The following is a 14,255-nucleotide window of genomic DNA, read 5'->3' as shown; positions in this document are numbered from 1 at the left end:
AGTTGAAGATTGGTATCTTTAACTTTACGACAACGTGGAAGAAGGGAAAGGACCACTATTCTTCATTGACAAAGATGTTCGCCATTTGAGGACGTCCTTCAACAATTATTTTACACCATTTAAGTCTAACATTCATTTCCCGAAGATGACATTACATGGCAAGGGACAAAAACATGCAATAAATACAAAAGAAATATGTTGCGCCAACATTTTGTCATCAGTTAGAAGTGCGTGGTGACACTTACTTCATGGTAGTGCCAGAGGGCGCACTAGTATGAAATCCCAAAGCTTCACACTTCTCTTTACTCAAAAGAAAACTGTTTTAATTTGAAGTCGAAAGTCATCACCATCTATTGATATATGAAAACAGATGTTACAAGGCACGGTGTTCAAAAAGCCCTTTAAAGTGTTGACGGAAATCCCCAAAGACATCTTGACATTTTTCTGCCTCAAAAAGTAATAAGAAACAACTTTGATTGTATTGCTTTATGGAATTCTAGCGCACATAAGAAACTTGCATACCTAAAACGTAATAAAAATTGAAATTTTCCAAACCTTCTCAATGTCAGTTTGGAGCACACTTAGTTACCACTTGATTTTAAATTATGATATCATCTCTTACACTACTGCTTAGCTATATTGGATTGAATGGTCCAAATTCCATCGTTATAAGCATCAAAATGCCCCGGTTATATGTTCTTTAATTTCCCAAGAAATTAGTATCGATTTTCATCATCACGAAAATGAAAGATCATGTTTGTTTTTCTTGCATAATTTCAAATTAACTGAAAACCATATACAACCATATCGAAAAACCCCCAAAAAGCAGATATTTGAAATTCATTTTAGAACCGTCCAAATAACATTAAGGTGAGCGGTCACTGAAAATTTTACAAAAATATATAAAGTCTTAAGGAAGCCGTTGATCAGTTTCAACAGTCTTCAAGAAACGACAAAATCTAGAACATTGTCTGTTATATGTATTGTCTTCAGAATTCAAAAGAATGCGCAACTAAGTATACACATGATGATTATAAAACACATTGTCAAAGATTACACTTTTAATGTGTTTTAAGCGACATTTCATAACATTTTCAACTATTGTGAGACTATGCCAGAAAAAGAACAAAAATCTTTCATTTTCGTGATTTTGAAAATCGATATTAATTCATTGCCATAAAACTGGGGCATTTGGGGACTAAAAACGATGACATTTTGACCCTTTGAATCGTCCCATGTAACTAAGTAGTGGTGTAATAGATAATATCATGATTTAGAATCAAATGCTAACTAAACGTGCTCTCAAGTTTCATTGTATAGGTTTTTGAATATTTTTGTTCTTATAATGTTTTTAGGCATGTAAATCTTTTATGTAGGCTAGAATACTATAAAGCAATGAAATTCAAAGTTGTTCCCTACGACTTTCTGAGGTATGAAAATGCCAAGATGTGCTTGGGAATTTCCGTCAAAACTTCAAAGGGTATTTTTACCACTGTGAAGGCTGAATGATACCGAAAGCCGTGTTCAAAATATCGGGCCAATATTTTTGGGACAGGTGGTATATAAGAACCACCGTGTTTTAGATGCACTAAAACTATGAAAGCACACTCAAAAAACCGTTCATGAGACATTGAAATTGATACAAATGAGGAAACATAATCTTTTGAAAAAAAACAAAGCCAAATACAAACGCTTTCCAATCGCATGCTTTGATTGCCAATGCTCATTTTTCTACACCTTAGCTTGAAGAGTTTGGGAAGGGATATTTGCGAAGGACAGTTGACTGAATTAGGAGATGCAAACAATGATAAGATAACAACTGATTGGTTTTCCAATGCCTTTGCAGTCATGATAACAGTCTCCGTTCACTCTCAAACACATCGCAAACACGTTCAAGTTCTTGAAAGCAATGAGATTGCTTGAGTGAATGGACAATTTACCCGATCAAACCGACTGCGAACCAATATCGAGAGGCTCGCTCAAAACCAACAAGTATGCTGTGAGTGAGAGAAGTTTCAATGTCAAGAAAAATTGAAAAAAAAAAGAACTTCTCAAGACAAAAATAACTGTAGTATTAGAAGAATGAAAACCCCTCAACATGAATTGCCTCATATTTCAGTGTAATTGGTGTTCTAAAGCTCCTTGCCACTTGGTTACCTTTCACTTGTGCCTTGAACAGAGTTGCTTTAACGGGGACTTCAATAACATTACCTTGCGATGGTAAGTTTTACTGTCAAGAAAGTATTTTTCGATTTTATTTGAGATAATTTAAGACAATGTATGGAACCTAAAAACTTTTTTTAACCCTCATTCGGCACAGTGAACTCATTGACCCAAGAATACAATTGGATTCACAATAACCACCTCATCGATTCACGCTTTCGACTTCCAAATGGTCAATTTTTTAATGATGGGACAATTTCAAGGGAAAATCTGCGTATAAAAATCTCAAATGGATGGCTTTCTCTGAGCCACGTGGATCTTTCTGATCATGGTTCATGGGTCTGCATTCGAAAAGATAGATCCCTACGAATTGAGGTCGAACATTTCTTACATGTACTTCCCTCCAACAACTTGAGTCTTGGACTGGATGAAGTATCCATCGTCAAAGTTTGGTCTAAAAGGCAAAACATTATGTGATACTCACTCATTCTTTCAGGTCGAACATGGATTTTTGGATTGCTCTAGTTCTAACGCCTTGCCTAATGACACCCTGAAGATAGTGAAAAGTCCATTTGCAAATGGCACTTTGCCCACCATGGAACTGACTTCTTGGTCAAAAACCGTCCAATGGTCCTCTAACAAAATTACAACCCGATTTCAATTGCCACAAATGAGTGACTGGTATGCAGACCATTTTTTTGTTTGCATACAAGAGCGTGAAGTCAATAGGAGGCTGCAAACCGTGGCCTCGACCTTTACGACGTTCTCTGAGGTTATCTCCAAGACTGAAAACGAGGGAAAATCTCAAACATCGATGATGGAAAACGAAATACAAGCTCAATCTAAGATGCCAAACGCGTCCCAAGTGAAAAGAGCTTACGTGTTTGCACATTACGAGCATCAGGTATACGTTTGTCAGAGATTGGGTGATTTTTTTTTCTTCTGCACCTAAGCTTGCGTCGTTATGATTAGAGCAAGGTTAAACAACAATGCTCCCTATAAAAAGATGTTTTCTGATGAAGGGTATTCATGTTTTCTCATGAAGGGCATTCATGTTTACTCATTTGAGCGAGTTTTTGTCCTTCTCCAGGATTGGATTCACGGTCAAAATCAATCCATCACTTGCAAAGCGATCCTCGGGAATCCGAAGGCCGAATTAGCAGCTGTACTTTCGAAGGATCCCCTCATGGTGGACGTACTCCAAACCCTCACGTTGTCGACTCTTACTGAAATCCCCCAACTTGGCATAGGTTCAGCTCAGTTTGAATATTCTTCAAGTTACAGGGACGAGGGTTATTTTGTGGCATGTGTTGGCATTCAGAGGCGGAACAACGAAGTCACTCATGAAGCTATTGATTCGATACGAATTCTAGATGTCAAGTTCCCACCCGAAATCGTCTCAGGGTTCACATCCCAAGTTATCTACCCACAGGGTTTGACGGTAACTATCAAGGGCAACCCACTTCCCACACTCAAAGATGTCCACTTGATACCGTGCGGAAATCCTGATTGCGAGCGGTGAGTAATGAGGACGATGGGTATTTTAATCGTTTACAATAACCTTTGGACTTCGTTCTAGTCATTCCGATACCCCCTTAAACAGGTTGGAATTGCCACAAACGGAATTGATCAATATCGGAAAGCATTCCTTGGATATCAAAATCTCATTTAATCATAAAGTTTACAAGCAACTCGAGGCGCTTACTTTGCTTGTTGAAAACGAATTCGGATCGGTGAACCAAACTATTCGTTTGACCCAAGACCCAAGTGGATCTGGCGTGTTGGGCGGAATAATCTCAGTCGTTGTGCTTTTGTCGATTTTGCTCATGCTGGCCTTTGTGTAAGTGGACTTCAGTTTGGCGATTTGGCCAGGTTGGCTTGGAATGATTCAACTTTGACTTGTTCCAGATTGAGAGCGCTGGTGGATCGGGATCAAGAGGAAAAGAAGGCCAAAAAAATGGAACCCTTTCAAGGACTGCTTGTGAAAAGGATCGGGATCAAGAGGAAAAGAAGGCCAAAAAAATGGAACCCTTTCAAGGACTGCTTGTGAAAAATGGCGGCTTTCCTGAAGTGTCAAACTCAGATGTGATTCAAATGGCCTCTGAGAAAGATTGATTTCTACTTTTTTGAAAAAAACTCTTTTTATCCATATTCTCATAAAATTTTGTAGATGTGTTACATACATAAAGGGTTGTCCAGATATTTTGGGGCAAGAACGGCACGCAAGAACGGCGAAATGAGGACAGGAAACAAAATTGGTGAAGATAGCCTTCGTTTTACATGTGTCTTAAGATACTAAACGCATTTTATCCTTTTCCACGTTTCGACCTCATTGCCCAACGACAGCCATAAAAATTTCTTACGTAAGACACTGAATTGTCGCGCCTGTTTGTATTAAACTTGGTGGCCTTGAACGTCGTTGAAAAAAACAACATAAGTGGGATTTTTAAACGCGCATCCTTTCTCTTCAGAATGGCACAATATGAGGCCCAAATTGGATTAAGATTTGAATTGAAAGGTGGCCTCACAATCAAGAACAAGATACTAGCTACTGGTATCCTTGGTGCAAGACAGACACAACGTTTCTTGTATCATTTCATGTTTTAAGAACCAATATGCACCATTTCACCACTGTTTCCTGACACATTGATGAAGTGCCGAATCCAAGGGGCTAATATAAGCGTTTTCTTCAAAGAAACAATGTGATTGTACCTCGTTTTCAGAATCTTGCCCCAAAATATCTGGACAGCCCTGTACATAACGCTATTCGGAAGGAGGACAACGGTGTGATAGAAGCAAGACCTATTTCTTTTTGTTGGTCGTAGGGTTAAGATACATTGACGACATGACGGTTGTGGGCATTAAAAAGAAAGGGAATTGCTGCTTGGATAAAATCCCAAGTTCGGGTTGTCATCGTAGTCATGAGGGACAATGTTGATGGAAGACCAATGCCCGGCTATACCCACTTCAGATGTCAAGGCTACATAATTTTTTTGGGGCAGTGGTGACCGCCCCCATACGTGATGAGTGGCAAACTAGCGCCTTCGGATCAAGCCCAAGAGTCGATAATGCGCTGAATTGAACGCTCCGAATTGAGTGGTAAGGGGCGCTCGTCTTGCAAAAGTTTGGGTAAAAGAGGACCAGAATACGGTTGACCGAAGGCTGCACGGAGGCGACGTAAATACGAAGTGTACAATTTCTTGGGGCAGTGAAGAGGTCTGAAATACAGGTAAGGGCACCTCAGAAAGTAAACAAACGGAAGGGGGAGGTTGACGTCATAGTGGATAAAAGAAAGGAAAAACGCAAAGAGAAAAATTGCCCTAAAACAGGTTTGTTCTAATTAGAAACCCCTATTAGGCGTGATTGACCCAATGATGGGTAGGAGCACAATATTGCCTTTCATCCGTGAGGCATCCGTACTCACTATTTGTCCTTATTTTGATGATATAGATGCTAGAGGTTACACCCAACAAAGGATACAATAGCAGGCATCATTTCAATATTGAAATACTTTCTTGTTTTACCTTTATTTGTTTGTAGAGGCAGTTGAAGTTTAAAAATGAATACTCCATAGTTTTTGCAAACATAGTCTGTAGAAATAGCTATACAATGTGTTACAATGTATATTTAATCTTCAGGAACATGTTCAGGTTTTGAATAGAGATGTAAACACAAAAATTGGATGTAAGCATCATAATTTGTTTAAAGTGTGATTGTTCTCGGGGGGCTGGTTTTGTAAAATGCATTCCACCAGTTCTTAAATGTTTTTACATTTCTTTGCTGCCAGTAAAAAAATATTTCCTAACATCGATCCGTGCTTTGGGCACCACCAGTCTCATGTTTGAGATTCCTCTGGTATCATATTGGTGGTCCATTGGGGGAAAGAGAGTGGCAGCGTCGTCGTGTTCTAATCCATGCATGACTTAGAATATCTCAATAGCATCTCCTCTGTCCCTTCTTTCCTCTGCGTGGTTAGTCCCACCTGTTTTAGTTTATCCTCGTACGATCCGGCAAGCCTAGGGATCATCCTTAATGCTCTCTTCTGGACACCTTCGAAAAGGTTAACATCTTTCCTCAACCACGGATTCCAAAACGCCAGAGCAAATTCAAGATGCTGTCGAATGAAAGCTCTGTAAAGTTCCACTTGAACTGATCTTGTTCGCACCGAACAGGTTCTTCTCACTTGTCCCAACACTGAGTTTGCTTTTCTGACAATTGTTGCGATCGTGCGAATGGCTTCAGGTTTTCTTGGATGAATATGCCAAGATTTTTATGTTGGTGAACTAATTGGATTTGCGTTTTTCCGATCCTATAACTGTACCTTCCGTTTTTTGAGTAGAAGTGGAGAACCTTATATTTACTTGCGTTGAAATTTATTTCATTTCTCTCTGCCTGTTACGTCCCTAGGGACACGCCCCTAATCCATGATCAAAATTAGGAGAGAGATATAGAGAGAGAGCAGGACGGTTGCATAAGCACATGTACATGCAATACATGCACACACCATCTCCCCTCACAGATGGAAGTATCCTCTTTCTCATAAGTTTGAATAAGTATTGGGGAAGAAATAGAATCGCTGGATTTGCCGAATTAGTAAGTTATGCACAAAATGTTGTTTCTTGAAGAACTGGACAACTCGTTTCTTCATCACGAAAGTGGAGTTAGCCAGTAAGAGGTATCAAATATCTTCCTAGACAATAATTGACGAAACATGATGATGACTCAAGGTGTAGAAAAAGTTGATAAGAAGACCAGTGTTTTGATTGGAACAATCCAAGTCCACAGAATTGGAAGCCATGGTTGGTAATTGCAAGAGTAAAAGGGCAAGAGAGGGTGAGTATCCTCCATGGTACAAGGTGGGCATCATCCACAAAACAGGGTGGGCATCATCCACAATTCATGGTGGGCATCATCCACAATACAGGTTGGACATCATCCACAATTGACGGTGGGCATTCTCGACAATACAGGGTGGGCATCCTCCAGGATACAGTGTGGGCATCATCCACAATTCACGGTGGCCATTCTCCACAAAACAGGGTGGGCATCATCCACAATACAGTGGGGGCATCATCCACAATTCACGGTGGACATTCTCCACGATAAAGGGTAGGCATTCTCGACGATAAAGTGTGGGCATCTTCCACAATTCACGGTTTGCCTCATCCTGCCGACTGCGCCATGTTACGTCCCTAAAGACACACCCCTAGTGCAATATACACGGAAGGTTGTATCTTCACGGACGTTCTATTCAAGATCAAGATTAGGAGAGAGAAAGGCAGAGAGATATAGAGAGAGCAATACAGAAAGAGAGAGCAGGACAGCTGCATATGCGCAAGTACATGCAATACAGTAATCAGATCTCAAAGAGTGCAGACGTGCGAAACAAAGCTCTCTATTTAAAACTGAGTCATCCTGAGCCAAGAAACAGCAAAATGAAAAAAACAACTCGGATTAGCAAGATATTGCTTACTAAGTTTGCGAGCATGTTGGACCTCGGACTCTAAAGAGCTTTAGTTTCCTTGGTTTGGATGAAATCCTTGCACCTCGAAAGGAATCAAGAGTTATATCGGTGGAGATGGGAGAAACCCAAACAGAAACCAAGGAGGAGGCAATCCAGTGCCTTTAAGAACTGGAATAACTTGCCAAGGACATTGGTTCGACTGTTGAAGACGTCTTTGGTGATGTTGAAGTAAATAGAAGAGACGTCCGAGAGGACTGACTTATTGAAAAAACAACAAGAGATAAGAAAAGCAAGGAACAAAATTGTGATCAAAGGCCTTAAATCTGGGGATACGAAAGAGTTGTCCGAAGTGATGAAAGATGTTGGTTATGAACGTCCAATCAAGTACTCTAAGCCTTTCTTGGCAAAGAGTCCTGGTGAAAAGACGAAAGTCAAAGATCCAGTAAGGGCCGTTTCGTCGGTGGAGTTCTACAACCAGATGGATAAAAAAGAGTTCTTCAGGTGCCTGGCTCGTGGAGGGTTGGCCAAAAAGGGGCTACATGTTGGTGATTACATACCAACGTGCTTTGCCAAGGACCCTCTTCGTCTCGACACAGAGGCGTACAATTTGAGGAAGGAGGCTCCTGGAAACAGAACAAAGCTGGTATTGGGGTTTCGTGGACCATTGCTACTGGTCAGAGAGAAGGGCGAATCGACTTATTCAAAGAAAGTATAAAGTTTTGTTCCCTTGTGCTGGTCATTGTCCTTCTTTTGTCCGTGGAGTTTTTAGTTTCCATAAGCATGTCTTCCAACAAATATCCATTAATCTTAAATCTTGCTCCCAAGCATTAACAAATTTTGCTGACTGTTCAATTTGAAATCTCATTTTATACTAGTGGTCACGTTGAAATGAAGCTAAAGAGAGCCGTTTTAAACACCCTGTCAATACTGTGCATGATCTATCCTTTACAAAAAAGTGGTGTCAACTTCTAAGCACTTTAAAATTGCGAGACCTCCAATTTGGATGGGATGTATTTATACTTGGCGCAGAGTTAGGTTTAGACGATGAAGATCTGATAAGATTTAGGATATGTAAACACTTTGAAGAGCATGAACTTGGCATGGCTAGTGTCTCTAAATGTGAGGTCTATTATTGCCAATGAAGAAAAGATCAGAGACCTTGTTCTTGAACAAGCACCAGAGATTTTGGCGATGCAGGAAATGTGGCAATTCTTTAGGATTCAACTGAAATTCAATGGATACGACTTGATAGGAATTGAACCTCCAGACGGGAGACGTGGAGGTGGAGTGGGATTTATGATTAAATCAAACCACAAATATAGCCAACCTAAAAACCTTGAACTAATGGATGAAGATTGTGAGGTAATAGGAATTGAATTAGGAAAAAGAGTCTTCCTCTCTGTGTACATACCACCACACGCTGACTTTCATCGAGCTTTCCACAAACTAAATGATATTTTAGTAAACACTGGAGGAAAATCAGTCTTTTTTTGTGGAGATCCGAACATTTATTTGCTGAAAACATCTAAGACTCTTACAGGCCTCATTGGACTGTTAGGAAAGTTTAGTTTATCACCCCTGATCAATGATGCGACAAGGATTATTGCACACTCCCGCACTTTAGTAGACAATATTTTCACTAACTGTTACGAGATTTATTGCAAGTCAAAGACTGGGTGTTAGATATGGAAAACCCCAAGCACGCATTCAGCAATTTTGAGACAACGTTTTCTCAGACATTTGATATAGCTTGTCCAATAGTAAAAAGACGATGTAATAAACGGAACACAAAACAAAATGCTTGGATGACATTGGGACTGATGACGTCACGAAAACAGAAAGATCCTATTACACAACTACATAAACTATAAAAGAAATTCAGAAAACATCCTAATATAGAGTCAAAAAACGCCTATGATAGTTATGCTAAATTATATTACAAGCTAATGCGGTTAGCCAAAGAGATACATTGGAAGAACTTTTTTAAAGTGAATCAAAAAAAATTGAAGACCCTCTGGAAGGGTGCAAATGAACTAATGGGTAACACGACAAAGTCACAGACAGTTTCTTTTAATCTCAAATCAAACAAAGAAGACCAAATCACATCTGATCCAAAAGAAGTTGGGACAATATTCAACAACTATTTTGCAAACATAAATTTAACTTTAAAAGGAAATTTTCCCTCTCATAACGCAGATCTCAATGGCGGCTTAGGACCCAAAAAGTCGGGAATTTTTTTTTTCAAATGGGCAAAATGTAAAGAAATAAAGGCGGTGATAAATTAGCTCAAGTCGAAAAACAGTTCAGGAATGGACGGTCTATCAAACCAAATTCTAAAACATATAGCTCCAGCTTTAATAGTGCCGTTGGCGAGGTTAGTGAACATATCTTTTGTGTCCGGATACATACCAACAGAATGGAGAGCTGCAAAAGTCATTCCATTTTTCAAATCAGGTGACAAATCATTACCTGGTAACTCTCGTCGTATAAGTCTTTTGCCAAGTTTTCTCCAAGGTTTTAGAGAAAATTGTTCATAAACAAATGCATAACTTTTTAGAAGTAGAGGTTCTCCTTTACTCTGAACAGTTCGATTTTAGAAAGGAACATAACACTATGCATGCAGCTAAAAAAATTCTACAAAATGTTCCTGCAAATATCTGCGACAAAATGGCACTTACTACATTTCTGGACCTTAAAAAAGGTTTTGATTGGGTTGATTATGGTATATTGAAAAAAAAACTGGAGTATTACGGATTCCGCGGTAGGTCCATAGTTTGGTTCCAAAACTACCTTTCTGAGAGGTACCAGTATGTCGAGGTAAATAATGTTAGGTCCTTGAAACTGAAAGTCAAATGTGGGGTTCCCCAAGGCAACATCCTTGGACCTCTCTTATATTTCTGATCTATATAAACGACATACCTCAGCATAGCAATTTGAAATGCATTATGTTTGCTGACGATACGACGCTTCAATGTTTTGAAAGCCAACCTGATAAACTAGAGGAGAAAACAAATGTTCAACTGGAACGTATCTTCCAAAGGTTAGAAACAAATAAATTAACTTTAAACATAGATAAATCTAAATTCATTGTTATCAAGCAAAAAATTGTAATTTTAACTTCAAAATGAATATAAATGGATGTAGGTTAGAGGAGGTGGGTTCCACCACTTCCAATGAAAACTCCAACTTCTGGGAATGCAACACGATAGCAAACTGAACTGGCACTGTCACTTTGAGAGTGTAGCAAACAAAATTCGAAAAAATATTTTCAGTCTGAACAGAATTCGCAAGTCAGTGCCGAAAACTGTAAAGAAACAACTTTATAATGGACTTATCCGAGGTGTCTTGGAGTGCGGTATTGAATTTTACGGCCAAAGTACGAAACTGAAGATCTTGTCCAAACTCCAGAAAAGAGCAATACGCTCATGCAAGGTGGTTTTCTCACACTGAATCTTTGTGTCATGAGTCCAAGTTTTTAAAATTGCAAGATTTGCGCACGCTGAAAATCGTTCAAATGATGAGCCAGTCGTGTTTGCAAGAACTCCCACCATGTATCAATATTTTCAAATGGAAAAATCATCCTCGGCTTGGCGGTTGGAGATCAATTATTCCAGCTGCCAAGTCGGGACTTTTACAAAGACTAACGAACTTTGCTTTTCCAAACGAGTGGAATAATTTCAACCCTCCAGATATCAATCTAATCAGAATCAAATTCATCCAAACAATTAGAGATTATCTCTTGCTAAAGTACTTTACTGCTCCTTGCAAACTCAAGAATTGCTATGTATGCCAACAAAAATCCTAAGAACTGATTTTTATTTTTTTCTTATATTACGATTATCAGCCGCTCAATCTCATCAAAACACTCCATGCACCAAATACAATTCTTAAACATAACAAATTAACACTGAAAATATTTGCTTTGCTCTGTTTTTCCTGTTTTTCCTTCTATATCTTTTTTCTTGGTCCCTTCTATTCTTCTAAATTCGAACTGATGTGATAATTTCCTACAAGCCTATCAATTTTATTTTGTATTTCCTCCAACTCACGCTGTAGTGTTGCAGCTTGGCCTCTTTAACATTATTGACTATCTATGTCATATCTTCTTTAATTTGCCCATGTCTTGGTGAAAACAAGCTTTTGCTTACCCAGACTCTGAGGAATGACATGCTCATGAAATTTTTGATACATCGAGATACTATCTCAAAGATTAAATGCCGACATTATCCAATCATGATCAAAGTGTTCCTGAAATAAGTCTATCTATCTATATAATACAAGAACACACCACTGCCCAACATACAAGCCCATTTATATCAGCTTGAAAGGTTAAATTGGCTTCTCCTTATAGATGGCGCTGAATTGACTATGGAAGATCCGCAATGTAAGCAAGAAAGAGGATCGGTCCAAGTACACTCCCTTGAACTACGCCACTCACGACATCCTCCCATTCCGTCTTGTGCCCGTTCAGCACCACTTTTTGCTTTCGACCTGTTATCCAACAGGAAATCCATCCCAACAGTAGTCCGGGAATTCCCAAGGTATACAGCTTGTGGAGTAAATTCTCATGCGGCACTAGATTGAAGGCCCTTTGGAACTCGAAATATCCAACATCAACGGGTACTCCCTCATCTACAGCCGCGGTTATTTCCTCAAAGAACTGAACCAGGTTTGTGGCGCTGCTTCCCCATGATAGAAAGCCATGTTGTGTACCTGGGATGTCGTCATTCTGTTGCAATAGTTCAAGCATATGTTGTTTTATGACACCTTCTAGTAGTTTAGAGATTGTGCTTGAGAGGGAGATAGGTCTGTAGTTTTGTGGTAGCTCCTTGGATCCGGCTTTGTGTATGGGAGAGACATTGGCTTGTAGCCAGGATTTGGGGACAAGCCTCGTGTTTCTGCTTGTTTGGAACAAATGCTGTAGTGGTATGAGCAAAGAGGAATCCGTCATCTAGATGAATGCTGTCGAGATTCCATCAGGCAGTGGAGATGTTTCCCATTTAACTTTTTGATTCCTTCGATGATCTCGGTAGTGGTTACATTAATTGGTTCAAGGTTCTCTTCAAAGTGGCTTCTGTTTTGGATGGTTTGTTGAGCATTTGATGAACTGAAAACTAATTTGAAGTATTTGCTCATAATCCTGGACTGGGTTGGAGCGTCTCCGTGCCTTATGCCCACATCATCTTGCATCAGGCTGATGGTGTTATTTTGTTGCTTCTTTGCACTATTTAGATTACTGTATGAATGGCTGCTGTGACAGCTCAAATGGGCAAACATGGGGTCATTCCTGAGGATGAAGCAGTAATTAATGTTGACTGAGATGAAGTGGCGGAAATATCCGAAAGATGGTTTGGTGTATAAAATTATTAATATGGGAACTGCACAGCAACCAAGTGTTGATTGGAAGAGACCTTAAGCTGTCATGCACAATGTCTACTCTGATTCCTACTTTTCACATGGTGACTAGACTCAAACGGACTTTTCGAGTCCGATTTTGGTGCTTTAGTTGCGTGATTATGAAAATGTGGCATTGCGTTAGACGGAAGCATTAATTCAATCTTTAACACAATTATAAACCAACGAGGCTTCTTGCCAGATATCTAACACGTGCGAGGATATAAACGTTTTCACCAATGTAAGACATAGATACAAATTGTGAACATGAAGCCAATGAATTGGTAGTTTTTTTCAACCACCCTGATATTTCTAATGATGCCCCACGTTTGATACTTAAAAAAAAAGACCAAGCCCAGCGAGCCAAAGGCAAAAAGAAACAGAGTAGACGTTAATTTGTTCTATGATTATGGACAGTCAGTATACTGAAAGTTAAAGATGGCAGATTCAGTTTCATACATGTGAACATAGCAAACTTCCAAAAACGCCTGGTGGGCTTATGAAAAGGGGTTTGTTTCCCTCATTCCTGAGAGGGCGTTGTTTAGACATGTTTGCTCATGTCGTGATGGTAACAGTTCTTGATAAGCTGTTGTCCCATTCTAACACTATGAAGTGAGAAAAAGTTCATTCAAATTAATTGACACAGACAGTACGTGATGGTTTGGACAAGTTACCTAAAACGTCGTTTTGGGGAAAAAATACCTTTGTGGGCAATTTTCATGCTCACTTGTTTTTTTTGAAGAAATGGAAAACAAACTTGAAATATGCTTATTTATAAGAGCAATCATTTTGATGAGATTAAAAATGGTCACTTCAAACCAAATCCAAAACTGTCTTATAGACAAAAATCTCACGACACCTATCTTTTATTTTCATGTTACAAAAAAATGCATTTGTTTTAGTACTTTTTTCGACAAATAAGAAAGTATTTTACTTTTTGATCAAATTATTTTGAAAGTTCACAATATTCTTACCTTTTTTTACCAATTTTTACTGCTTTTCATCCTTATATGACTTATTGAATTACCCTTTTTCTACCTTTTAGTTACCTTTTCTGCTGATTTTTTCTACCTTTTTCTGGTCTGATAACGACAAAAATTGGCAAACTGAGTTGGGCCACACCTGAACCCCGTCGAGTTCAGTCTGAGCTGAGGCATGGCCCCGCCGAGCTAAGGCTGGATTATATCATAGCTTGCGGTATTGGTTAAACTGGGCCAGAGCCTAAACCCAGCTC

At 39.2% G+C, this 14,255-nt stretch overlaps 1 protein-coding gene across 3 annotated transcripts; it reads left to right on the top strand.

Moving 5' to 3' along the window:
• Positions 1–1,848: 1,848 nt before the first annotated feature.
• Positions 1,849–4,325, top strand: LOC131887421 (uncharacterized). Of its 3 annotated transcripts, none has more exons than XM_059236027.1 (8): positions 1,849–1,999; positions 2,120–2,220; positions 2,321–2,595; positions 2,660–3,067; positions 3,254–3,681; positions 3,767–4,003; positions 4,072–4,111; positions 4,177–4,325. In XM_059236027.1, the coding sequence occupies exons 1-8, from the start codon at positions 1,995–1,997 to the stop codon at positions 4,276–4,278; spliced, it is 1,596 nt and encodes a 531-aa protein (XP_059092010.1). In that variant the 5' UTR covers positions 1,849–1,994; the 3' UTR covers positions 4,279–4,325. The 3 variants fall into 3 exon arrangements, with proteins under 3 accessions (XP_059092010.1, XP_059092009.1, XP_059092011.1); XM_059236026.1 differs by having other exon boundaries at positions 3,743–4,003; XM_059236028.1 differs by having other exon boundaries at positions 3,743–4,003; positions 4,072–4,121; positions 4,185–4,325.
• The last annotated feature ends 9,930 nt before the right edge of the window (positions 4,326–14,255 follow it).

Source organism: Tigriopus californicus, chromosome 9 (genome assembly GCF_007210705.1).
Source record: "Tigriopus californicus strain San Diego chromosome 9, Tcal_SD_v2.1, whole genome shotgun sequence".
Classification (NCBI taxonomy): Eukaryota; Metazoa; Arthropoda; class Copepoda; order Harpacticoida; family Harpacticidae; genus Tigriopus; species Tigriopus californicus.
The sequence above is the reverse complement of the archived record's forward strand: the minus strand, read 5'-3'. Positions and strand labels throughout refer to the sequence as shown.

Coding starts and splice junctions, on each gene's coding strand:
- LOC131887421 (XM_059236026.1), top strand. Junction 3,682..3,742: donor GGAAATCCTGATTGCGAGCG/GTGAGTAATGAG, acceptor ACTTCGTTCTAG/TCATTCCGATACCCCCTTAA. Junction 4,004..4,071: donor TTGCTCATGCTGGCCTTTGT/GTAAGTGGACTT, acceptor GACTTGTTCCAG/ATTGAGAGCGCTGGTGGATC.